The 26344-nt window shown below is 35.4% G+C and overlaps 1 protein-coding gene across 2 annotated transcripts in view; it reads right to left on the bottom strand.

The window, feature by feature from the left end:
- Positions 1-16733: 16733 nt before the first annotated feature.
- IFT74 (intraflagellar transport 74) overlaps positions 16734-26344 on the bottom strand; it is an 89231-nt gene continuing 79620 nt past the window's right edge. The window contains exons 17-20 of one of the 2 annotated variants that reach the window (XM_081803045.1): positions 25596-25759; positions 24934-25059; positions 20817-20877; positions 16734-18959 (exon numbers count right to left, since the gene is read on the bottom strand). In XM_081803045.1, the coding sequence (XP_081659171.1) occupies positions 18841-18959; positions 20817-20877; positions 24934-25059; positions 25596-25759 (470 nt within the window). In that variant the 3' untranslated portion in view covers positions 16734-18840. Of the gene's footprint in view, positions 18960-20816; positions 20878-24933; positions 25060-25595; positions 25760-26344 lie in introns of those variants that run through there. The other variant, XR_014140011.1, reaches the window with a different exon arrangement.

Below are 26344 nucleotides of genomic sequence, written 5' to 3'. Positions count from 1 at the left end.
GTCTCTGAAATGCATGCTTCAGTTAGAGAATGTGAGTTGAGTTGGGCTTTGAAGTGTGGCTAGAATATAGGTAAATGGGCAGGAAGAGGAGGACATCTCAGATCGAGGCAGCTAGAGGCAGTCACTCAGGCTGGAAAGAACATGGTTGTGTAGAGTCAAGTGGATTGAAGTACTTTCCTGGGAGCCTCCAACTGTAATATTTTTAACTGCAATATATCCAATTCTGCGGTCTACATCTACTAATTTCATGGCTCTCTTAAAGCTAATATTTTATTTTCTTTAGTATGATATGGAAATATGGAAACATCATTAGATAAATCATTAAGCCAAAGAATGTAAGAACAAGGAGACTTTGATGCAGAGTTGTTAAAATTTTCCAGGACAGCATACATGGTAAGTGGCACAGTTGGGGTATGAACAGACATGTCTGGTTTTCGAGTCTGTAACCTTTCTACCTAATGGGTTTGATTCCTCATTTACAAACAAGGAACTGAAGTCTGGAAAAGTTATATTACATAGTATTTATTAAAGAGTAAATTCAGTGGGGTTTTCCTGCTGTTATTTCTCTAAAAATGTATATAGAATAACAGAATACAAAATGTAAATAGAACATAGCTAAGAGGCTCATTCATGTAGAAAAGAAATCCATAGTAGAAGAGAGGCTAGGGAGAAAGATGACTTTGTCTGGTTTATGTTGAATTTGAGTTGCTGCTAGATAAGCTTTGGATTTTCAGGGCACCCTTCTCAAAAAATTCTCCAAATTATGGGAAGAACCACTTGGGAGTTTCAGCAGATCTTGTACAAGTGTTTGTATTTATGTTTGTTTATTCTAATTCCAAAAGTTTCTTTTTTTCCTCCAGTTATGCAACCAAGTTGTGAATCACCTCTTTGACAGTTAGGTATTAGGTGTGTGCATGTCTTTGGCTTGATAGTTTAAACTGCCCTCTAATCATTACTCTCTTTGAAGATTTAGACTTAAAAGAAGAGATACAGTACTTCTTAGTCACTCCCACACTGGGAGATATGCCTGGTCTGTACCTTCACCCCCTTCTCTTCAGTTCATTGAAAGCCTGATAAACACCAGGCCTATAGCTTATCCAAACCTACAGCTGATGAAGAAAAACAATTCCAATGTTACTGTAAAAGAATGTTATATATCCTGCTTCTTTTCCTAGGAATTGAGGAAGAATATCTCTTTGGAACATATTACCCACTTAATTTGGATTAAAGTTCTATTTTTAAAAAATAATAAAATTGAGCATTTCATCTTTTAAAAAGATGACAAATTTCTCAGTTAAAAAAATATACATACATACATATATTTTCCAGAATGCTCTCATCTGAAGCACAATAATTGTGATGCAAGGAGCAAGAAAATGAAACATTAAGGAAGTGTTCCCATCACCTAAGTTTCTCAATATTTTCTTGTTTACTGAAACATATTTGTAGAAGGGTTTTGATTTATTCTTGAAGTAATGTAAAATCTTATATCATCTTTGTTTCAAATGTCATCCTCATGTTGTCTTTTTTAATTAGTTCGCTTGGCCATGAACTAATCAAGCTCTTTTCCTGTTGGTCTGCAGGAGAAAGGTCTTATAAGGTTTTTTTTGTTTTTTTGTTTTTTTAGCATTTTGAAGTTTCCTTCTAGCCAATTTTCATCTATCATATTTTTAAAGTAAATGTGCAAATTAAGTATGCCAACCTTTCTTATTATACATCTACCATGTACAAAACTCATATTTCCTAACAGAAATTACTAATGGAGAAACATTTAGAATGCATACTAGCCTCTATTAGTATTCTTTCTATTAATAGGAATGGCCTGATAACTGTTTTATGAAGATTTTTTTTCATTCCAACTTGTAAATCATGTATTTTATGCTGCTCCCTACAAAGATGCACTGTAAGCTTAATGAACAGAGCAATTAACTCTGCTAAGACTTCACTTGCACTTGCTGAAGGACTTGATAACATGTCTGTACTTTCTTTCACAAGGCAGCCTTTGTTCTTGTAACTCTCTCCTCTTTCTTCACTCCGTACTACAGAAAATTAATGAAAAATGTTTAAATGGTAAAAATCAGTATGCTGCAGGGGCGCCTGGGTGGCTCATTCGTTAAGCGTCTGCCTTCGGCTCAGGTCATGATCCCAGAGTCCTGGGATCGAGCCCCGCATCGGGCTCCCTGCTCGGCGGGAAGCCTGCTTCTCCCTCTCCCACTCCCCCTGCTTGTGTTCCCTCTCTCGCTGTGTCTCTCTCTGTCAAATAAATAAATAAAATCTTAAAAAAAAAAAAAAATCAGTATGCTGCACACCACAAACATGTAGCCAAAATAAGAAGCCAGTGAACTTGCAAGAAAAAGTGTGTAACAGCCACATGATTGTGTATTGTCAGGATGCTCAGACATCCTGTTTTAGAACAGCACACTTATGGAGGGGAAAGTCACCTATTGATGAAAGTAAACTTGGAAAGATTTCTATTTCAGTATCCTTTTTTTTTTTTTAAAGTCTCCTGCCTCCTGCCCCCATCTCCTACTCAAATCCACTTCCCAATTACAGTAATTAAAAAGGAGGACATATCCCAATGGAATGCATCTTTGTTTTAAACTTCCTTACCAGAAGTTTATTGTTCTTTTTTTTTTTTTTAAAGGTTTCACATTTATTGCTACATAACTGTTATGTATAAGTGGCATTTTTGGTAAAAGTGACATAAAATGTTTTTACATTTCTTGCTTCTAGTGGGAAAGATTTCTCAATATCTATTAAAATTTAAAAGGCACATTTCCTCCAACCTACCAATCCTACTCCTGGGAATCTATCCCAAAAAATAAACACGTCAGTAGATAAAGGCATATAGGATGTTTATTGTAGCATAATTTGTAGTGCCAAAAAATGAAAAAAAATGAATGCTCAATAATTGGGGAAATGCTAATGTTATATCTAAATTATGGATTATTGTGCTGCTATTAAAGTATGAACTCATGTTATACTCAAATGAATTGAAGGTATTTCCTCTGGGTATTACTGGGTGACACATTTGAGAATATGGTCCCATTTTTTAAGTTAATGATCAAAATAACCCTGTATTTTCATATGTATGTAAATATATTATGAATAGGTCTGCATAGAATTATATAAATCAAGAGAAAAAAATGATGGATACGTTATTAGGCTGTTAACATGGGCTACCATGGAAATGGGGTATAAAAGAGGCTGAAGTGGGGGAAGAGAGGAGATGATATTTTAAAAAATAGTCATTACTAAAGATGTATGTGTTCATATTTATGTATTATCTAAAATTTTATACATATATTTATTAATAAAGAAATGAATATTTTTTAATAAATAAAAGGCTTGGGCAATAATACTTGAAATATGCACAAATCTGTAATAATTCATCAATGGAAACCAGAAGTAAAGATAGGAAGTAAATCACCTGAGGCAATTTGTTCTCATAATGAAAAAGTATTCCTTAGTACATTATAACCATATTGTAATCTTAAATGCCATTAAAATTTAAAATCTCTCTATTTCCATTACAGATTTTCTGGGAATATATAATAACTTCCATTTGATGATATTAACTGCTACCATTTATTGAATACTTTAGTGGCAGGCACTGTGCAGATGCTTTACCTTATTAGTTAACTTCATATATATGCTATGAGGGAGACATTATATTCCTTACTTGGTGGTTGCTAAAATTGAGAATTAGAGAAGGCAGATAGTCCAGGGTTACCCAGCTAGCAAATGGCAGGCAGGATTAAAACTCATATTTGTCTGACTCCAGAAACCATTCTCTTAACCAGTATTCTATATTAGTTCCCCATTGTTCTGAAACCAGATTTCCTCTGTATTGTAACCCTTTCTTCTCTTGAAAAGGGCTTCTTTGATATGTAGTGTAGCTAGAAAGAAAAGACCATCAAGAAAAATTCTATGATGAGTGATGCTTATCTAGTTTTGTTGACTATCCAACATTTTTTTTTTTGACCATCCAACACTAAGCATAAGTTTCTCAATACAGGATTTTATGGCAATGGTAAAAATAATCACTAATTTATTTAAAAATATCTGTTGAGTACCTACCAGGTACCTACATACCAAGCATTATTCCACGCATTATTGAGAATGAATGGGTCCACATTCTATTATATACCGATATATACTAAAAACAACACAGGATTTATAGTAAGGTCGTTTCATTTTTGTTGACAAAAACACAAGTGCCTACTAACATTGCTCAAGGCACTGCTGGATACTATAGTAAAAAAGACCAAGTCTCTTCTGTTATGGAGCTCAAATTTCTAGGCTGGAGGGTGGAGGCAACATTAATCAAACACTTAAGAACATACCAGGAAGAGTTAGAAATATAAGTGCAAAAAAGAGAAAGTAAATAGAGGGAGACAGGGCTAGATTGGGTGGTCAGAAGATCCCCAAGATCATGATCCCCAACATCATGAAAAACTGACTTGCAAAGTATTTAGCAGTGAGAAGTCACTGGAGATTTTAAGCTGGGGAGGATTATGATCTAACTTGTGTTTTTAAAATACCACTTCGATTAAAGTGAAAGATAAGGTATATATAAAACAACATTAGGATCCAAAACAGTAATAGGCAACAGATATAAACAGGTAATTCATAGAAGAAAAATTGATGTCCAATAGGTATAACAAAAGATACTTGACCTCACTAGTCATCATGGAAATTCCATTAACACAACAATTAAAAAAAATTCAAGTTTAAAAATACCAAGTTCAGGAGATCAGCACAACCACTTTGGGAAGAACTAATCGAAAATGTGCATACCCTATGATCTAGCAATTCTACACCCAGCTAATGAAAGTCATATACATTCATACAAAGAGTCACATACTAGGATGTTCCCTGGGGTATTGTAATAGAGAAAATTAGAGAGCAACCTAAATGTGAATCAGTAAGAAAACTGAAAAAAAATCAATTGTAGTTTATTCATAGAGTAGAATAAAATACACAGCAATTAAAATGAACAAGATCTGTAAGAATCAATAGAGATAGCTTTCAATAAAGTAATGTCTGTGGGAAAAAGAAGGTCCAGAATAATACTTTTATGTAAAATTTTTAAGAGTATAAAACAATCCTATATTTTTTTTATAAACATTTACATGGAATAAAAACGTAAAAACAGCCTGAAAGGATAAACACCAAATTTAAGGGAGTGATTAGTTCTGGACTATGGAACTGACGAAAGGAACAAAAAAGACATCACCATTCTTGTGATACCTATTTCTATTATATATATATATTTTTTAAAGATTTTATTTATTTATTTGAGAGAGAGAATGAGACAGAGAGAGAGAGCATGAGAGGGGGGAGGATCAGAGGGAGAAGCAGACCCCCTGCTGAGCAAGGAGCCCGATATGGGACTTGATCCCGGGACTCCAGGATCATGACCTGAGCCGAAGGCAGTTGCTTAACCAACTGAGCCACCCAGGCGCCCTATTTCTATTATATTTTGAACACCATTCATATCTGTAATGACAACATATTAACTTGTTAATTCTGAGTGGTGAATATACTGATATTTGTTGTAAAATTCTTTATATTTACTCAACTTATAATATCTTTCAATAAAATAAAAAGTATTACCATGGCTGCTCTTAAAGAATGGATTGTAGAGAGGCAAGAGATCAGTTAAGGTCCAAGAAAAAATGCAATGGTGGCTTGAACTAGGATTATAATAAAAGAAATGGGAAAAAATACATTAATCAGGTGATGCTTTAGAAGCTGCTGTTGAATCAAATATAAGCTGTAAGGGAAAGAGAAGAATGAAGGCTGTCTCTTAAATCTGTTTTTGCATATAGACTTACTACCTGCTTGGAGTTCTATCTTATTGGGCAAAAACATGGATAGTATGAAACTCCCTGTGCAGTTCCACTAAATGTCACTTACAGTCAGTTGGAACAATTACTGGTTAATGACGTCAGGCATAAAGGTAGGAATACTATATTTCCACATCTTGTTAGGAGGTACTCTACTCCCAAGTAATGCAAAGGCAGAACATTAACAGAACTTAGGTGGTGCCTACCGTATTTCTAGTTAACGATGCTTCTTGATTTTGATTCCTCTGACTTCAATCTTCTCATCATTTGATTCAGACCTCCCAAGTTGCCCATGGCAGTGACTAGATCTTCTTTAACTCTCTAGTTACTTCACAGTGGCAGGAGCAACACGTGGCTTAGGGGAAGCTTTTGAATTTCACCCCCTAACCAACATCACTATTCCCCAAATAAACGGTGTGCTTTCTATTCAAACAGAGTTTTAAGACAAGTCTCCTAACCACACTTTCAATGAAATTACCATCCCCAAAACACTCTTATATAAAGATTCTGGAGCCATCTTGAGACTCAACAGTCCTGGGTTATTCTGGGATGTTGGCCAGAACATGGCATTAAGGCTAGAGGTGGATTATCGGGACAGAGGCTGTAATATTCATTTATGTCTTCTTTAGAAAGTGATTAACCCATAAAATTTGAGAAAATTGGTATGAAACAGATGGGATGCCAGGTCTTGAGGAACTCCTGGAGGCTTTACTTGAATGCCTCAGGAAAAACATCTTATAGTAGTCAAGGATTCATGAACCTGGCAGCTGGGTTTACAAAGGGACACTTGGTTTACTTTTTCAAAATCAGCCAGTATTTGCATTTACAAAGAAAAGTTATCATCATATGAAATAGCATAGTTTGATTATTGTCTGTCTCCTGCATTAGAATGTAGGCTCCTTCTGGGCAGGAATTTTGTTGGTCTTCGTCACTTTTTTCTTCAATATATATTAGTTGAAGGAATTTGATAGATGGAAATTGCCATTTATTATTATTATCCATTATTATTACTTGCTGGTATGGTTGCCTTTATATGTACAGGTATGATTTGCTTTCACCACGATGGACTTCACACCATTAGTAGTTCCTGTTACTGGCAGTGAAATTATGATAAATAAATGCAAGGATAGAAACTATAGTTGATAAAAATTAATTGCAAAGGGTTGAGGCTTATGTTGCACATATTGCTGCTGTAATAAATTACCACAAACTTGATGACCTAAAGCAACACAAATTATCCTTACAGTTTTGTAAATCACAAGTCTGAGAGATCTAAGGCTAAAGTCTTTCTAAAGGCTCTAGGGAAGATTGTCCCCTTTCTTTTCCCAGCTTTTAGAAGCTGCCTGCATTTCATGGCTCATAGCCCTTCTTCCATCTTCAAATTACATAATTCTAACTTTTGCTTCTATTCCTCACATTTTATCTCCGTGCTCTTGCTTCCTTTTTAAAGGGATGTTTGTGATTACATTGGGCACACCTACCTAATCCAGAATAATGTTCCCATCTCAAGATTTTAATTTAATCACAGTTATAATGTCTCTTTTGCCATGTAAGGTACATATTCACAGGTTGTGCGATTTAGAATGTGAACATCTTTGGGAGGCAATATTCTATGCACCACAGTTATTTAGAAATCTTTTTATTGCATTAAAATTTTCACTCTTTGCTCATTCATTATTTGTTGCTTCAATGTAAAAAATCTGAGAAATTTAAAGGCACACAGCAGAGTTTTACCCTGAATCAACAAAACTGGAAAGTTATTTCTACCTCAACCAAGAAGTCCTGATATTTTTTCTAACAGATAGGAACAGGGGGAACACTACTTTTCAATTCTTTCAAAAGATTGTAGGAAGACTAACCTCACCTCACTCCCATTCCTCACCTTCGAAACACTAAAATCAGCTTTTCAGTTATATTCGAAAGTGTGATGAGCTTCATAGTAGCAAACTTGGTAGGGCAGGCTCTTAGCCCAAGGATGTTGTCTTTATTCTAAACATTTTTTATAGCTTCTTTTTTGGAATTGTCTTTAGAGACAGTTTACCAGACACACAGGAAAACACAGCTCGTTATTTTAAGGTCACAAGGTACTTCGCCTACTCTGTCTTCTTCCCTTCCCCATTGTTTTAATCCACTTGCCTTCATCCCCACTCCTTCCTCTGCAGATACTAGTGCCAGAGATCTGTGAGGTAGAGAGGAAGGCCTGGGGAGAGGGAGTGTGGCTGAAAAGGGGCAGGGAGAATTTCATGCAGAGCTCAAGAGTAGCAGAATGCAATTTAAGTTTATTTGTGTGACCCAGCCTACTTTAAACATTGTTACATAACAATATTTGATAATTTACTAAGTGTCAAAATTCAGGTTAAAATAAATCCCTATTGAGAACTGTCTGTAGCTGCATCTAAACTTCTGTTAGTTCCCAATGTAAGTTTTATTTTATTTTATTATTATCTTTTTAAGTAGGCCCCACACCCAGCATGGGGCCCAATGTGGGGCTTGCACTCAGAACCCTGAGATCAAGACCCGAGCTGAGATCAAGAGGTGGATGCTCAACAGATTGAGCCCCCAGGCGCCCTCCGATGTAGCATTATTTTAAATAAAAGGGTATACTTAGTCAAACAGACTTGTCAATATGCTATTTTTGACAAGGGAAGTGGGGGCATAGGAGGAGAGACTAGAAAAACTCTCTCCTGTACTGATTTTCTTCCAAAGGAGGTCTCAGTTTAGAGGCTTTCTTAGAGCAGCTCTGTAATTCAAAGCTTTTCAGGTCAGGCAATTAAAGTTTACTCTTTAGATACACAGATAAATGAAGAAAATATTATTGATAATGGCATCATATAAAATGATAATAAAATATTATAGTAATATATATCACTAATTAATATATATCATATATAATAATATATATTACTAAGTATATTATATTAATATATATTACTAATTAATATATATAATATAGGCTATACAATGATTTTGAATACTGGAGTTATTAAATCTAAGCACAATTCACAAATCCTCTGACAGTTTCAATTCCTGAAATTAAGAAGATCTGGCCAGTCAGATTCTTTCAGCGGTCCCATTCAGAAGAAAGTATCTAAAATATCTCTAACTACCACATACATTTTTTTCTTCATTGGGCCAATTAAGATTACTTTTCAAAGAAAATAGGTCTATAAAAGTAACTTAAGAGTAATCAAAAAGAATGCAGAAAGTCCTACTTTAGATTATAATCTCACATAGGCAAAGGTGTTTTTTTTCTTATGAAACAATTTTACTTTATTTAACAAAACTGCCATTTGGCTTCCTCCCATGGCTCATCCCCTTGCTATAATCAGAATAAAAAGTTCTAAATTCTAAATCTATGCTGTCCAATTGGTAGCCACTTTCAATATGTTGCTATTGAGAACTTGAAATGTGGCCAGTCCAAACTGAGCTATTAAATGTAAAATATACTATTAAGACTCAAAGATTTAGAACAGAAAAAAAAGCATAAAATATCTCAATAATTGTTTTGTTAATTACACGTTGACATGGTATTTTGAATATTGAGTTAAATATATTAAAATGAATTTCACCTCTTTCTTTTTCCTTTTTTTAAGGTGGGTACAAGAAAATTTAAAAATTTACATATCTGGGTCACATTCATACTTCATATTGTATTTCTATTGGACAGCACTGTTCTAAATCAGCAGAGCAGTATTTTCTTCTACAAGATTATCCCTGAATAGACATGTGTGAATGACTTATAGCATATATATGTATTAAAATATCTTTAATTCAAAATACTTTCAAAGCATTATCTATTAATCCCTAGCTCTCTCTCAAGAAGTAGACAGGTATGTCCCCCATTTTCCAAATGCACCTCCACAGACATAAAATGACTGACATGATGTTAAAATGGACAAGCTGTACAGGGACTCTGACTCTGTGCCCAGACAATTACAGGGCCTTCTTCATACTTACTTTTCTTTGTATACATTCTTAGGGAAGAAACAGTCTGGCCATTGGAAGAAAAAAAAAATCCTGCCTAGAAATAACAAATCATTGACCCTCAAAAAACAGCTAGGGAGCAAATGGGAGCTTAAATGATGAATTTCAACAGATGCTGCCTCAACCACAGTAAAAGACAAGGGAAAACTGAATCAATTGCTGCAAATGTCAAAAGTATTGTGAGAGAAAAGCCATCAAAATTCTCACCATCTCAATACTCCACAAAAAAGAACTCTTTTCTGAACTATGTTTACAGGAGGGCCAAGTTTTGTACTTTTTTTTTTCCTCCAACAAGTGTAATCAGCTCTCCCTGTATCTATCTATCCATCCATCCTCAGAGGAACAGAAACCTGGCCTATCTTTGAATAAGCTTCACAAAGGTCCCTTTGGATTACAATAGTGATGTTAGGGAAGAAAAATAGAGTTTTAGACGTTTCTGTTTCTGAGCAGAATCCAAGGGAATATTCCAAGGGCTCTCGAGTAACTGTATACAACTCCCCCATCCTTTCCTTTTTAAAAAAATGAGTAATTTTGGGGCACCTGGGTGGCTCAGTCTTTAAGTGTCTGCCTTCGGCTCAGGTCATGATCCCAGGGTCCTGGGATTGAGCCCCTGCTTCGGGCTCCCTGCTCAGCAGGGAGCCTGCTTCTCCCTCTCCCTCTGCATACCGCTCCCCCTGCTTGTGCTCTCTCCCTGTCAAATAAATAAAATCTTTAAAAAAATGAGTAATTTTTATGAAAAGTCTCTTCCACATTAACCGAAGTCTAGATTTATGATTTATATGTAGTTTCCTTGACTCTTCTTAGTGTTATTTATTTTTAAAGATTTATTTATTTATTTATTTGAGAGAGAGAGCGCGCGCAAGCAAGCACAAGTGAGGCGAGGGGCAGAGGCAGAGAGAGAGACAAGCCGACTCCTCGCAGAGCAGGGAGCCCGACGCAGGACTCGATCCCATAATCCCAAAATGATGACCTGAGCTGAAGTCAGACGTTTAACCCTGAGGCATCCAGGTGCCCCGTTGGTGTTTTTTTTTAAAGTGAGATGTAATTCACGTATCATTAAATTGTATGATTTTTTAAAAATATTCAGAGTTGTACAAACATCACTTCAGTTAATTTTAGAACATTTTCATCACCCCCAAATAAATATTGCACCTTTATTATAACACTCTCAATTCTTCCCATTTCTAGGCAACCACTAATCTACTTTCTGTCTCTATTAATTTGTCTATTCTGGATATTTCATATAAATAGAATCATACAAAATTTTGTAGCCTTTTATGATTGACTTCTTTCACTCAGCATGTTTTTAAGGCTCATCATGTTTCAGCATATATTAGTATTTCACTCCTTTTTATGGCTGAATAACATTCCTGTGTGTGTGTGTGTGTGTGTTGTGTGTGTACACACATACCACATTTTGTTTAGCCATTCATCAGTTGGACATTTGGACTATTTCTACTTTTAGACTATTATGAATAATGCTGCTATGAATGTCCATGTTCAAGTTTTGGTGTGAATAGGTTTCATCTCCCTGGTATATAATTACAAGTGGAATTTTTAAGTCATATGGTAATCTATGTTTAACTTTTTAAGGAACTTCCAAACTGCTTTCCAAAGCATCTCCCATGCCATTTTAATTTGGTTGTCTATCCCACCCAAACTAATTCAATTCAATAAGCATTCACTGTGAACTTACATGTCAAGTGGTCTGCTTGGCAGAGAGGACACAGATGACTAAGACATCATCCCTTTCCTCAGGGAGCCCACAGTGTGATGAAAAACCTCACAGTTTAGTAGAAATAAAGAATTCTTACTAACCTGCCTTAAAGAGGGAAGGAGAAAATACTTGTGGTCTAGCAGTACCAGATGAAGACAAGATGCTCAAGTAACCCTGGTACTTGATAATTACACAACTAGCATTCGGGAAATGTTTAATGGTGTTTTTATTGTTTATATTTCTGCTACTGTAGCTTTTCATACCTTTAGATGAAACTTAAACTGAATTCATGTTAGCTGTTATTAACAATTACCCACATCTAGTGACACTTTCGAAGTATATGGAAAATAAGCAGTCATGATCCAGTTTTCATTGTATAGTTATCCCAACCACAAACTCACTATCACAGTATGAAATTAGCTTACCATAGGGATCTTTGAGACGATTCCAGTAGCCAAGGGGAAAAAAATTATTTAATTTGGCAAGCTAATATTATCTAAACCTCTTGTAGAAGCAGAAAAGAAGAGATGCCTAGGCAAGACTGAACAGTGGACAAAAAGGTAGAGGAATTAAGTGAAAGTGAGGTCATAAAATGCAAATGAAGAGAAATTTTAAGGAAGGAGTGGTTAATAATTTTAAAACCTACATAGAAATTTTACTAGAATACAACCCAAAGGAGTCCATTCATTTTGGTAATTAAGGTATCATTGGTTGTGTTAACAAAGCAGTTCTAGTGCAATAGAGAGAGCAGTGTTTGGAAGAGACTGGGGTGTGAAGTAGATCAGTCTTTTACAGACAATGAATGTGAAAGTAATGGGAAGAAGATGAATGTGTTTCTATACTGAGGATAAAATCAATGGAGGATGGCTAAAGCCACAGGAGAAAGGGGATGGTAGAAGATTAAGAAAGATCCATAAGTAATCTGCCGTGGATACAATAAGCACCAGGCGAGGAGTTAGCCTTGAACAGAGAGGGACCTTCTTTTAGAATGACTTAGAAGGGGCGCCTGGGTGGCTCAGTTGGTTAAGCGACTGCCTTCGGCTCAGGTCATGATCCTGGAGTCCCTGGATCGAGTCCCGCATCGGGATCCCTGCTCGGCAGGGAGTCTGCTTCTCCCTCTGACCCTCCCAACCCTCCCCCCTCTCATGTGCTCTCTCTCTGTCTCTCTCTCTCAAATAAATAAATAAAATCTTAAAAAAAAAAAAAAAAGAATGACTTAGAAACTATGCTCCTAAGACATTCGCTTCTGAGATGGAACACGTATGCTTCTGAGAAGGAAGAATGGGTACTGATGAAGATGTTTGTATGCAGGCAGTGAGGATGGGGAAAAGTTAAAGAAATATAGTAACTACTACCTTATTTACATGGCACTTTATGCATTAAAGCAATTTCACACACCTTAATTGCATAGGGATCTTATAATAACCCCGCAAATAGGCTCAGGGAGACTGGAATGAGTTGCCCGAAGGTCTGCAGCTGGTGAGCTGCATAGGAAGAACTTCTTCAAACTCAAAGGTCCCGTGCCTTTTCCGTTATTTCAGTAATTATGTACAAGCAGAGGAGTAAGGTAGTGAAGGAAAGAGCCATGGGAACTACGTGACTGGCTTGAGTATTATGAAGGGATGGATCTTTTCCAGTAAGTGAGGGAAATCTTTGCAGTAATTAGATTTACAAAGCTCTTTCAAGGAAGAAGGCTTAAAGAAATGTCTAATCATATGTGTCGTGGATGCTTTCATCACAATGAAAGAAACAGAAATAAAGCCAGATTATTATAAGACATGGCAAAGGGTCTAACCCACGTGGTAGCTGAAATCCCAAGGACTTTTCCTTACTGGGGTGTTTAGTACTAAGGTTCCTCTCATCATCATTTGGAAATGTCCTTTTTGTTTACATTAAAATTTCTGAGGGTGTGATCACACAATGTCAAAGCATTACTTGATATGGACAATCAAACCAATAAATTCTTTTAAAAATTCTTTTCATCAGATCATACCCTAATTCTTACTGAGAAGATAATTAAGCAAATATGGCATCGATACGTGCCATGCTTGTTGAGGTTATTGTTGAGGGAGGGGGATGGCAGTACACAGGAGGAGGGTCATGAAGTATTTTAAGAATCAAAAGTCTGACAAATCAGAGTGTTTGGTAAGGAAATCCAATCCACGCTTAATGAAAAGAGAACCTTTGAATGTTTATTTTGTGGGGGACTTTCTTTTTCGGCTGAGATAGGGGCACCTTGGAGATAATGTAGTTGTGGGTGGTTTTGCAAGAAGAGCCTTACTTATCTCTTATTACCTGACACTTCTTCCAATTAGCTGTCTCTTAAGGTCTCTTATGAATACCTCTTATGGTCTAACCAGATACCTCAAGTGTGCCCTTGGAAAAGGAAACAAGGCAACCAGACTTTTACAGCTTTACCAGACCCCCTTTACTGACTTTGTTATTTCTAGCAGGAAAAGGAACTGAGCCAAGGAACATCTTCAAAGGTAGAGGCCCCCAGGAGGGTAGGGCCAATTGGTAGTAAACGTCCATTTGGCCTTCTGGTAACTACAAGCAAGGGGCATTATAAAGGCAAGAGCTCCAGTACACTGCAGGGATGCAGGTTTCATCCATCCATCTACTGTTTAACACTTTTGTTATTTCCTCCCCAGGGATGCTTGCTTTTCTCTGTAGGCTACATGGGAAATTAGAGAAGCTGGAAAAGCAATTTTCTTTTCCTCTCCTTCTTAACCATTTCCCCTAATCCTGAGACACAGGTCCCTGCTTTGTCTTTGGCAGGGGGGATGGGGTGGGGCTGGTCAATCTCTAAGGCAGCCCTCCCCATCTCCAGTAAAGTTCACTTTAACAAGAAGCAAATTAAAGATAGAGGCTTTTTAAAAATGAACTATAGTTTCCTTTGATAAAAATCCAGGTTGAACTTATGGACTGTATCAAATATTTTCACTTTCATGTCAGTCTGGGCTTCCTCTAATAGGGTGAGTTTATCTGTTGAAAATTAAAAACAAAGAAAATGAGATAATATTTCAGTTTGGTTAGAAGTAGTTCTTTCTTGACCTTGTGCCAAATATAATTTTAACTGATTAAGTCTGCCTTTCATCCATGGTATCACCATGTTGTTATCACGGTAAGAATACTGTTTTACAGAAAGATTTGGAAATCAAAGTTAACTCTGAAAATCTCATTTTAGTTTTTATATTTCCCTTGTGAGAGACTTACCTAGTGTGTCTAAGCCTCTTTTAGGTAGCAGACCATTGAATTCTTAAGGACTCATGCTTCCTCCAAACTCTCTTGTACACTGAACTCTCTAATGGATATTATCGTCCCTTCTCTAACACAGCTTGTCCTTATGTGTAATTGCTCTGACTTGGAGGAACACAGAGAAAATGATCAAACAGAACGTCCCTGGTTATTATCAGGCAGATTATTTCTACACAGATTCTTCCTATTCCACTTAAGGTTATACAGTCAGCTTTTCAGAGCAATAATTCATTATGATATTATATTATGAGAGAAGATATTGAGGCAGCAAAGTATAATCTACTATCTTTTAAAAATAAGCATCAAGGGCGTCTGGGTGGCTCAGTTGGTTAAGCGACTGCCTTCGGCTCAGGTCATGATCCTGGAGTCCCTGGATCGAGCCCCGCATTGGGCTCCCTGCTCGGCAGGGAGTCTGCTTCTGCCTCTGACCCTCCCCCCTCTCATGTGCTCTCTCTCTCTCATTCTCTCTGTCTCAAATAAATAAATAAAATCTTTAAAAATAAATAAATAAATAAAAAATAAAAATAAGCATCAAGCATTAAACTTTTGTTATTACAGGGCGCCTGGGTGGCTCAGTTGGTTAAGCGACTGCCTTCGGCTCAGGTCATGATCCTGGAGTCCCGGGATCGAGTCCCACATCGGGCTCCCTGCTCGGCGGGGAGTCTGCTTCTCCCTCTGACCCTCCTCCCTCTCATACTCTCTGTCTCTCATTCTCTCTCAAATAAATAAATAAAAATCTTAAAAAAAAAACAACTTTTGTTATTACAAAGCTATAATGAATATTTTTAAAATTCTATTTATTTTTATTAATAGATTTAATTTTTAGTATGAAACATATCCTGCATATTAATTAAAACACAGTAAAGTTTCTAATTACAATAACAGAGGCAATTAGGTTTATTTAAAAAAAAAACTAGAACAAATGAGTTGGTACATTGTCAACCTGCATAACACTTGTGTTGGTGAGAGGGCAGGGAAACAAGCACTCTTGTACACTGCTAATATCATGTTACCTTTCTGAAAGCCATTTGTGTCAAAAGCCTTGAATTCTGCATACTCTTTGACCCAATCTTATGATTAAGCCCTATTGTTTTATTTTACAGATGAAGAAACTAAAATTCAGAGACTAACTTCCCAAGGTCATATAACAAGTTAGTAGGGGAGTCGTGATTTCCCAACTCAGTTACCTAATCCAAAACTTATGCTTAATTCCTACACCATAAACCCCATTCAATGAAGGATTTGTTTTTAGAAAATATCTGTATAATAGAATAATATGCATCACTTTAACATGCTGTATAAGAATATATAATGACATGGACAAATATGTGCAAAATGATAAACAGCAAAAGTAAATTTAAGAATATGATCTTAATTTTATTAAAAATACGTAAGTGTATAAATAAGAAATATGTGTTACAGATATATAGATGAACATCTAAAGAGACTGGGGACAGACAAATTTATTTTCTTCATTTTGTTACCTGTCTTTCCTAAATTTTCTACCTTTGCATTAAAAATTATCTTTTTAGGCACACCTGGCTGGCTCAGTTGGTGGAAAATGTGAATCTTGATCTTAGGGTCATGAGTTTGAGCCCCATTTTGGACACAGAACTTAATTTTAAAAACTGTCTTTTTAAAGATGTTCAGTATCAGTTCTCAAACTGTGAATCTGCAATTCAAAGGCAAAACCTACTTTTATCTGGAAAGGTAAATGAAAATGAAAGATATGTTACTATTAAAATAGAGGACAATAATGCTCTAGTAGTCCATCTTGATTTCTTCTCACTTTAAGTCTAAATGTTCTAATTTCCTGGCAGGGAGATAGCAAGAACCATGGGAGCTTCTACTAACTGGTCTTTTATCTCTAGTGTGAATGGCATTATTCTATCAGAATGTGGTCAAAATCAAGGACTCCCCAGTTAGTGAAAATGAGATTCAAGAACTCATGTTTATTTATTGATGAAGGATAAGGATGGGAAAAACAAAGACTTGCTAACTTTCCCATGTTGATTTTCATTAGTAAAATTACTCAGCATGTTTGTTCAGTCTGCAGCTTCTTTCCATATGACTTACAAGGTGTTGTTTTAACAGGAATGGAACTCACTGAGCAATGTGACTGACTGAGGAAGAGCCGGTTCATGCAGATAGTAGCCTCCAGCTCTATCCTAGCAAAGAAATATTCTTGTTGGATTTGTTGAAAAGCTCTGAGAGGAAGGAAGAGACATTAGTGAGAATTTCCCTCAGATAACACATGTTTTAGTTTAAAGAAATCCTGCTCAATTATGTTCCACAAATATCATATATGAGTAATTTAAAACAGAGGTTGAAAACCTTTTTTTTTTTTTAAAAATTTTCTTTTTTTTTCTGCCAAGCTTCTCATTCTTATAATGCAAACACGTATGTTTATTAGGTAAGTCATTCTTCCTCCTACCTTCTTTCTGGGTGAAGATTGGGTCAGATCTAGTTCAATAACTGCAGAGTTGTCTTACTACCATACTTCTTTTCCACAGGTTAGAAGTACTAACTGTATATAGAACTTTATTTGAACTTTTGTTGCATTTCTAAATATTATATGTACATGATAGATGATTTTGAACGAAAATTTTTAGACCAAAAAGTCCAAGGAAGATTAAAACAACCACAATCCCACCACTCGGGGGAAAAAAAACTCCTAAAACCCTTAAATACTATATACTCTTCTTGATCTTATTGTATATTAGGATATTAGGGGCTCTTAGGAGTCAAGAAAAAAGAAAACAATTTACCTTTGTTACAAACCATGTTTTCCAAACTTCGACCATGAATCCTTTGGTGGCATAACACCTATTAATAACCTGAAGAACTCAAGATCTGAGGAACACATTTTTAGAATGCCACTTTAATGAATGTATCACTGTCCAGGATCTTCAGCCATATTAGTAATCCAGAGTTAAACAAAATGCTCACCCGTCTACATAATCTCACACATATTAAAGTTGAAGAGTTTATGGTGATATATACTTCAAGAAAGCAACATGTATGGGTAATTTATAATATGTAAACTATATCTCAATAAAGCCCCCCACTTTTTAAAGAAAGCAATATGCTTGTGTTTCAGGAATACTCAGAAGTGGAGTTACTTGATGAACATGAAATCAGAGCAAAAGGAGGATAGTTTTACGAATTATTTTATGCTGGCCAAGATGACTTATTCCTGCCCACAAGAGAAGATACCTCTTTAGTTACTATAATATCTCCTAGATTTATACTATACAATTCTACCTCTTCTAGTTTTTCTTTTCAAATGTTCTGGCAATACAAAATTAATCTACTTACAGTCCAAAAGAGTGAATGTATACTACAGAGTGGCAATGAACAGCCAACAGCCATGTCTAAAACAGACTACCATAAGTGCATTTCTTTTAAACTTCATGTTTTTCCTAGTATATACACATGAGGAAATATTTTTAAAATGCAAAGGTTAAAGTTTTCAATTCTGAATCTTTAGGGATAACTGATATACAAAGAATATTTGTTAATATACTTACCTGCAACTTTATATTCCCTAAAATACATCAAATATACCCTATTTGAGAAATAAAGTTCAAAGCTAAACATCTCCCTGCCATTCTTACTTCTTCTAGAAGCAAAACTTGACAAGGTTGACATAAGTACTAAATCAGAATCTCACTCCACGTATCCCTCCTAGAGTTGACATGTAAAAAAATGATCTCATTTGCTGCCATAGATGGATTATACCAACTAAATGAATCTCAATGGCCACTTCTAGTTCATCTTTTGGTTGGCTGACACATTTTTATCACCCACACAAATACAAACATAAAAAGATGCTTTTCTGTATGCAAACTTTTTACTGAACTATTATACTATTTAAATAGTATAACCTCTTCAAAGAGGTCACAAAAATTATAGAACTCAAAATTTTTAGGTAAAACTCTTCAACGGTAAGTTATTCTTTTTCAGTCAGCTTATACAAAGTTTAGCAGCAAGAGCATACTACTATAGAGACTTGCAGTTGGTTCAGACTCAGTTTCTGCTCATGCTATGTAGAGCGTCCACGATGCTTTTATTGTACTCTGCAATCTGCTTGGTTACATTCTTCATAATTGACTGGTAATCACTCTCTTGACTCTTGGTTGCTATGACTAATTACATGAGTTAAGGGGGAACAGTGATCAACAAAAATAGTAATCCACTTTGGCTTAGGAAGGAACTAAATCATTTTTTTAATTTTTCTTATTGAAAATTGAAAATGGTCAGAAAAAGCACAATTAGAATATATTAAAAAATATATATTAACAGATTAAGATCAATTGAAACCTAAAAGGCTAAGCAAAACTTGTTTCAAAAAAGTTCACCTACATACTATAAGAGCTTTTTTTAAAAAAAATATTTTATTTATTTATTTGAGAGAGAGGAGCAGAGGGAGAGGGACAAGCAGACTCTGCACTGAGTGCGGGGCTCCACATGGAGCTGAATCTCACGACCCTGAGCCAAAATCAAGAGTTAGATGCTTAACCTGACTAAGCCACCCAGGTGCCCCTAAGCGCTTTTTTATAGTTAATATTATGCATCTCAATCTAATTCTGGTCTGCGAACAACTGAATGTTCAGAAGAACCATGTTTTCTAGAGTACCACACTGAATTTCAGAAGTCTCTAGAATTCACTCTACTTCAAAATCCCCTACTTTGTGTTGCATAAACTAAACTGCTGGACTAAAGCACATTGTAGAGTCTTTTGCTTTTAAACTGAGTAGCACGACTGCTGGGAATAGAGCCCCAATGCATTTGATGTGGAAGTAAGCCGGGAATCCACGTTGCCCTGAGCTGAAGTTTGGCAGTTTCCTGGAGGAGAATCTAAACTACCAATGAGTCAGGAGCTACTTCTCCAAGCTAGAGATGTCCTTAAACGGTCAAAGAAGGGAACAAAAAATAACTTTTGGGGAAATGTTTCTTATAATTTTACAATACATGTCCTCAGTAGCTGCTTCCTCCTATATAATCACACAAAAAGATTAGCAAGAAGATGGGATTTAAGTCCCACAGCGGTAGAAATTGAAGTTGAATTGGCTGAAACACAGATGAGCTTGAAAGTCAAATTTCTCAGGATACTACTGGGCTTACGTCCCTCTGCTGCCCAGATATCCAAGGTACAGCATTATAAGCAACAGCAATTATGAATATACATATATGCATGGTTTTATATAATTCTTTTAATAGCTCTATGAGAAGGAAATATTAACTATATTTAAGATGACAAAATTGGGGTTTAAACAAATTAAATAAATTTCCCGAAGTCCCTAACCTACAAGTAGTAAAGTCAACACTGAAAATTCTGTGCACTTAAATCACTATGCCACACTATGACTTTGTACAGTCTGCTTTCTATTGTTACTTTGGTATACACACACATACCCTAATTATTGTAGACTGGAAACTGAGTCTTACTCATTTATTCCCCACATAGTTTAGCTTGGTGTTTTGTACATATTAGGTATTTGATAAGTTTGTGTTAAATTTCATTTCATTTCTTTAAAGAAATTCTTAGAAAAAAAAATCTCTCTGGGGCGCCTGGGTGGCTCAGTCAGTTGAGCATCTGACTCTTGGTTTGGGCTTAGGTTATGATCTCAGGGTTGTGAGATCGAGCCCTGCATCAGGCTCCCCGCTCAGCGGGGAGTCAGCTTGAGATTCTCTCTCTCCCTCTACCTCCCCACTCCCCGCCTCAAATAAGTGAATAAATCTTAAAAAAAAAAAAAAAAATTGGGGCGCCTGGGTGGCTCAGTCGTTAAGCATCTGCCTTTGGCTCAGGTCGTGATCCCAGGGTCCTGGGATCGAGCCCCACATCGGGCTCCCTGCTCCGCGGGAAGCCTGCTTCTCCCTCTCCCCCTCCCCCTGCTTGTGTTCCCTCTCTCGCTATGTCTCTCTCTGTCAAATAAATAAATAAAATCTTAAAAAAAAAAAAAAATCACTGTCAAGTTCATTTGCCTTTTTTAAAAGGATACATTCTTTCATCACAAAATTATTTTGCTCATGGTGTTGCCACTTCCTCTCCAAATTTGTAAGCTAAAAAACACAAAATAAAAATGTTAAACAGTACCCATATTCAAAATAATTATACACGCTTTTAAGAGGATAAGAAAAAAAAACAACTCAATTTTAAATCTTATCAACTCCTTGCATTTTGGTGAGATAAAGCCATGGCAGACAAAAAGGAAAATTAGAAAGGATTAAACAACAGTAAATACATTAATAAATACAATGTTGAATTTGACAACAGGCTTTACTCTATATGTTTAATTGGAAAATATTTACAATATTTATTATGCCAATGAACATGCCAACTGAAAGACAATTTATGACTTTTCCCTTTCCAAAAAGAACTTGAAAGAAAAGAATGGGACATGATGGGAATCTCTCCTTGAAATCTGGAAGTCTAATGCTACAAATGTGATATATATTCTAACACTGTCAAAGGTTCAACTATATAGGAGTAACTTCCTTATTTCCAGGGCTAAATTTCCTGTCTAATTCCACAAGCTGTGATAAGAGCAGACCTGCAGTGTGAAGATTATAAGAGGGTTGGTAAAAAGCTGGCACTGTTACAATAATTTCTGCATCAACAGGAAGCTAATGTGGATATTATATTGATGGTTGCTTCCTCAGAAGACAATTTTACTGTTATAGAATTAAATTGTTTTTCTGATTTAATTAACCTTTTAACTCTGGGTTATAGTCTTTCTTTTTTAAGATGCACATAGTATTTTTCCTAGGCAAAGGACTGTCTGAGAAATGAAACATTACAATAACATTATGTGTAGACATTTCTAGGAGGTAATGATCATTTTTAAGAATCTGATAACTAAAGCAGCATTAATATTTCTACTCTCATGTTAAAATTATTTTCAGGGTATATGTTCAGTGTTAATGTAGTATCCATCCTGCTGTTTCCTCTAAAGAGATAAATCTAGGTATTAGGATAAATCCTAACTAATTAATTATGTAAACTGTATGTACTGTGAGTTCACACTATTAAATCAGATCTGGCTCCCCAGATAGGAACTCAAAGTTAAGATGGACTTAAGGAAGCAGTCAGCACTTTTTGGCAATAAATCTCTAATAACCTTTTGCAAAAGTCAAGTACCAAACTTTTCCCCTTTGTTTCATACAAAGAGGTGGCCTTCTTAGAATGCAGACCTCTTAAGTGCTAAATGAATAATGCTATAAAAGCAACACTCTGTCAGATGGTCAACTTCCTTATATATTATACATCTGTATTAGTGACTTGCCTTTAAACCTCTGAGAATATCTTGAGGCATGAATCTGTTTTTTCCCTACAACTTCCTTAAACAGTCTATTGTATATATTCTTTATATATTTTGGATATTAACCCCTTATCAGATATTATGATTTGAAAATATTTTCTCCCATTCCATAGGTTGTTTTCATTTTGTTGATTGTTTCTTTTGCTGTGCAGAAGCCCTCTAGTTTGATGTGGGCATACTTATTTATTTTTGCATTTGTTGTTTGTGCTTTTGATGTCATAACCAAAAAACCGTTGCCAAGACTAATGTCAAGGAGCTTTATCCCTAATGTTTTCTTCTAGGAGTTTTATAGTTTGTTCCAATATAAAGATATTTAAATGATATCAAATAAATAATAGCCATTCATCAAAAAGTCTGTTATGAAATTTATCTATGTCAAAAAGCGGTTTTCGAGAAAATAGTTGCAAAAGGAGACCAGATTTTATTTGATCAATGGGGATTTCCAAAAAGCAACAAATAATATAGAGAAGGATGGTAAATTGTGAGTTGTTATGAATTCTTGTTATCAGTATAAGGGGTTAGTATATGATTAGCACTTGATGTGGGAATAAACAAGTAGCCATTGACTGGCTCTAAGAAGTTGTGTTTGTCAAGTGTTTTCCTCCTTAATCTATTCAGTGAAAAAGGAGAGCTGATATTCCATAAGCAGTATCAGTATTTTTTCCTAAGAATCATTTAAGACAATGGCCTCATAAACTTAGATTTCTTCTCCAGTATCCATCCCCAAACTAAACAGCCTAGGATAATTTTGCCACTTACAAATCTATATCTAGACCTGTTTATTATGAAGTAGAGACAGAATAACTAATAAATCTGAATATGTAAAATAGTGACTTCTAAGCTTTTAGTAGTTGTGGCAAACTCTGATGAGACATCACCCCTTTCAAGATGAATATAAGGTATGTCTTTGTTTTTAAAATGGTAAATCCATACAATGAAATACTCATAAAAATATCAAAAAAGGAGCTTGAAAATATTTGTGAGAAAATGAATGTTTAAAGACTATATGCAAAGAATTTCATTTTTTGTAAAAATAATATAATCAATATGGGTGTATAACTGCAAAGGAAAAAAGTTTACAAGGATATTATACCAAAGTGTTAACAATGATTGTCTATCATGATCATGTTACCATTTAAAGAAAAGGAAGAACGCATTTAGCATTAATAAATCATAGCTGCAAATTGCTAATATATACTAACTAGATGAGATGATCAATCTTTATCTACTGATTTTGTACATGCTACACATGCTTCATTTAATCCTCCAGCAAATACTTACTGAACACCTATTATGTGCCAACCATGGGCACAGTGTGGGGAGAAAGTGAATGAAACAGATATCATCTCTACCTTCTCAGACAGGACACTCAATCTCTAAGACCTCCGACATTGTTCAGGTAATTCTATCAGTAGGATAAATGATGTGAAAGGGGGGTTTGTCTGTGAATCCTGTGTAAATAATCAGAAATGTACATCAAGAAGTTCAAGGACAGGGGGCGCCTGGGTGACTCAGTTGGTTAAGCGGCTGCCTTCGGCTCAGGTCATGATCCTGGGGTCCTGGGATCGAGCCCCACATCTGGCTCCCTGCTCAGCAGAGAGCCTGCCTCTCCCTCTCCCTCTGCCTGCACTCTGCCTATTTGTGCTCTCTCTTTCTCTGTCAAATAATAAAATCTTTAAAAAAAAAAAAAAAAGAAGTTCAAGGACAAGACTGCTTTTTACAGCATTAAACAGTTTTAAAACTAAAAATAACCTAAATGTCCAATAATATGAAACTGGTTCAGTAATTTATACTATATCCATTAAGTCAAATATTATATAGAATCATATTTTTAGGGGCGCCTGGGTGGCTCAGTTGTTAAAGCATCTGCCTTCGGCTCAGGGCATGATCCCAGGGTCCTGGGATCGAGGCCCGCATCGGGCTCCCTGCTCTGCGGGAAGCCTGCTTCTCCCTCTCCCACTCCTCCTGCTTTTGTTCCCTCTCTCACTGTGTCTCTCTCTGTCAAATAAATAAATTAAATCTTAAAAAAAAAAAATCATATTTTTAAAAGCTATGACAAGGCAAACTACTTATTAGGTACAGTTAATAATGAAAAACAAGTTTCCAAATATATACAATATGATACCATTTCTGTAAATATATAGAAATAAATGTATACATATATATAAAAAATGTGTGTACATATATACATATAGACTAGAAGGACCCACACAAAAATGACAAGAATTAATTCTTCTGTGATATTAGTCATTAAGGTTTATTTTCTCTATTTGTGGTTTTTGTGAGTTAGCAAAGTTTCTCCATTAAAAATGTTTTAATTTTGGGGCGCCTGGGTGGCTCAGTCGTTAAGGGTCTGCCTTCAGCTCAGGTCATGATCCCAGGGTCCTGGGATCGAGCCCCACATCGGGCTCCCTGCTCAGTGGGAAGCCTGCTTCTCCCTCTCCCACTCCCCCTGCTTGTGTTCCTTCTCTCGCGGTTGTCTCTGTCAAATAAATCTTAAAAAAAAAAAAAAAGTTTTAATTTTGAAATTTTTAAAAGCTATTATCAGCCGATAGGCTGTGCCCAGAACAGGGCCTATCACAGAGTAGTCCTTCAATATAGGTTTATGGAAGGAGAGCAAAAGTAAATTCATTCTGAGTGGAGATTGTACAGTCTGGCTATCTTCAAAGCACAAAGTCTGGAAGGATAAATACAGCAAGTTAAAAAAAATTGTTTCAGGGTGAAAATATAGATTAAAAACACGGGACAGATAGTTTAAAAACAGAAATAAATTTCAGAGTCTTTTTTTTCCTTTTACCTGAGAATGTGTCTCATTTTCTTGCAATTGTGTTTTTAGTGTCTCAAATTCTACATTTAGCTTCTCTGTTATTTTCTTAAAGGCATTTCTGCGGGTTGTTAATACTGTTCTCTCCTGATGTAACTTCTAGATAGATTCAAATAGAAATAAATAACAGACTTTAGCAAATATCTAGTAAGCCAATATAAATCATTTTTAACTTAAATAATTTCAATGATATTCTGGTAAAATTCTACCAAGATTATAATTACTCTAAAACCTGTTTGTAAAAATATCTTTTGAGATATAATAAGCTAAATTAGTATTAACTGTATTAATAACTCTACTAAGGTTGCTATATATGTGTTCCTATCCAACCAAATTTACTTTAAATTAATGTACATAGCAATGAAAAACCACTGATGAGTAAATCTTAAGGAGGGAAATTTCATAATCAAACCGGCATTATAACAAAGTTCATATTTGTTGAAATGCTCTTGCTTTTTCTTGCTTTGCCTTTTGTTTAAAACTTACATCTCTCTAAATTCCTCCTATATACATAAACATCTTAGCTTATATATCAAACAATCAACTGCAAATAATAAATTCTATGAACTACATATATATTAAATTTGATCAAGAAAAAACAATTTGAATAATTCTGCAAGACTGTTACCATTTACCTTTTTCTTTTCTTCACCTGATGATTTTAAAGCTGGCAAATCATTATATGTCTCTAGGTCAGCTGTCATTTGCTTAATTTTGCTTTTCAGAGAATGTTGTTCCTCAGTCATCTTACTTTCCAGAAGTTCCATTTTCTGTAGATCCAACTGTAGACGTTGACTATCTGAAACACAAGAAAATTCAAGACCATAATTAGTCAAAACTTTATTCCTTTCACAAAGAGAAATGTAATGCAACCATTAAAAATCATGTTTTACAAGAATATCTGCAAAAGAAACATGTTTCACGTTGTGCAACCAGTGAGACAATACAAAGGTAAATTAAGAAAAAAAAATATTCATCCTCCAGGTAACCAACATAACCTGATGTATATCAACCATATTTATCTCCATGCTCATACAAACATTTAAGAATGCACACAGGTGTTTTTTCCTTACTTAATAACATATATTATGAGATAAAGGCCCATTATTTTTAATAGGGGCATGAAAGCAAATTATGAAATGTTTTATATATATATATACTTATATATATGTATATACACATTTGAACAAAATTTTACAACTACAGTCAATTCTCATTACTTACGGTAGTTTTATTCTATAAAGTCACTGTAAATATTGAGTTAACAAATACTGAACTATTGCTCCTAGAGGGGATATAGGGTTAGGTTCCTGAGAGCCTCTGGTCATAGTATTTTCATCAACCAACTAACACATAACCTTGTTTTATGTGTGTTTCTGTTTAA

Source organism: Leptonychotes weddellii, chromosome 14, assembly GCF_054177405.1.
Source record: "Leptonychotes weddellii isolate Sample4059 chromosome 14, ASM5417740v2, whole genome shotgun sequence".
Taxonomy (NCBI): Eukaryota; Metazoa; Chordata; class Mammalia; order Carnivora; family Phocidae; genus Leptonychotes; species Leptonychotes weddellii.
Note: the sequence above shows the minus strand (reverse complement) of the source record. Positions and strands in the feature narration are given on the sequence as shown.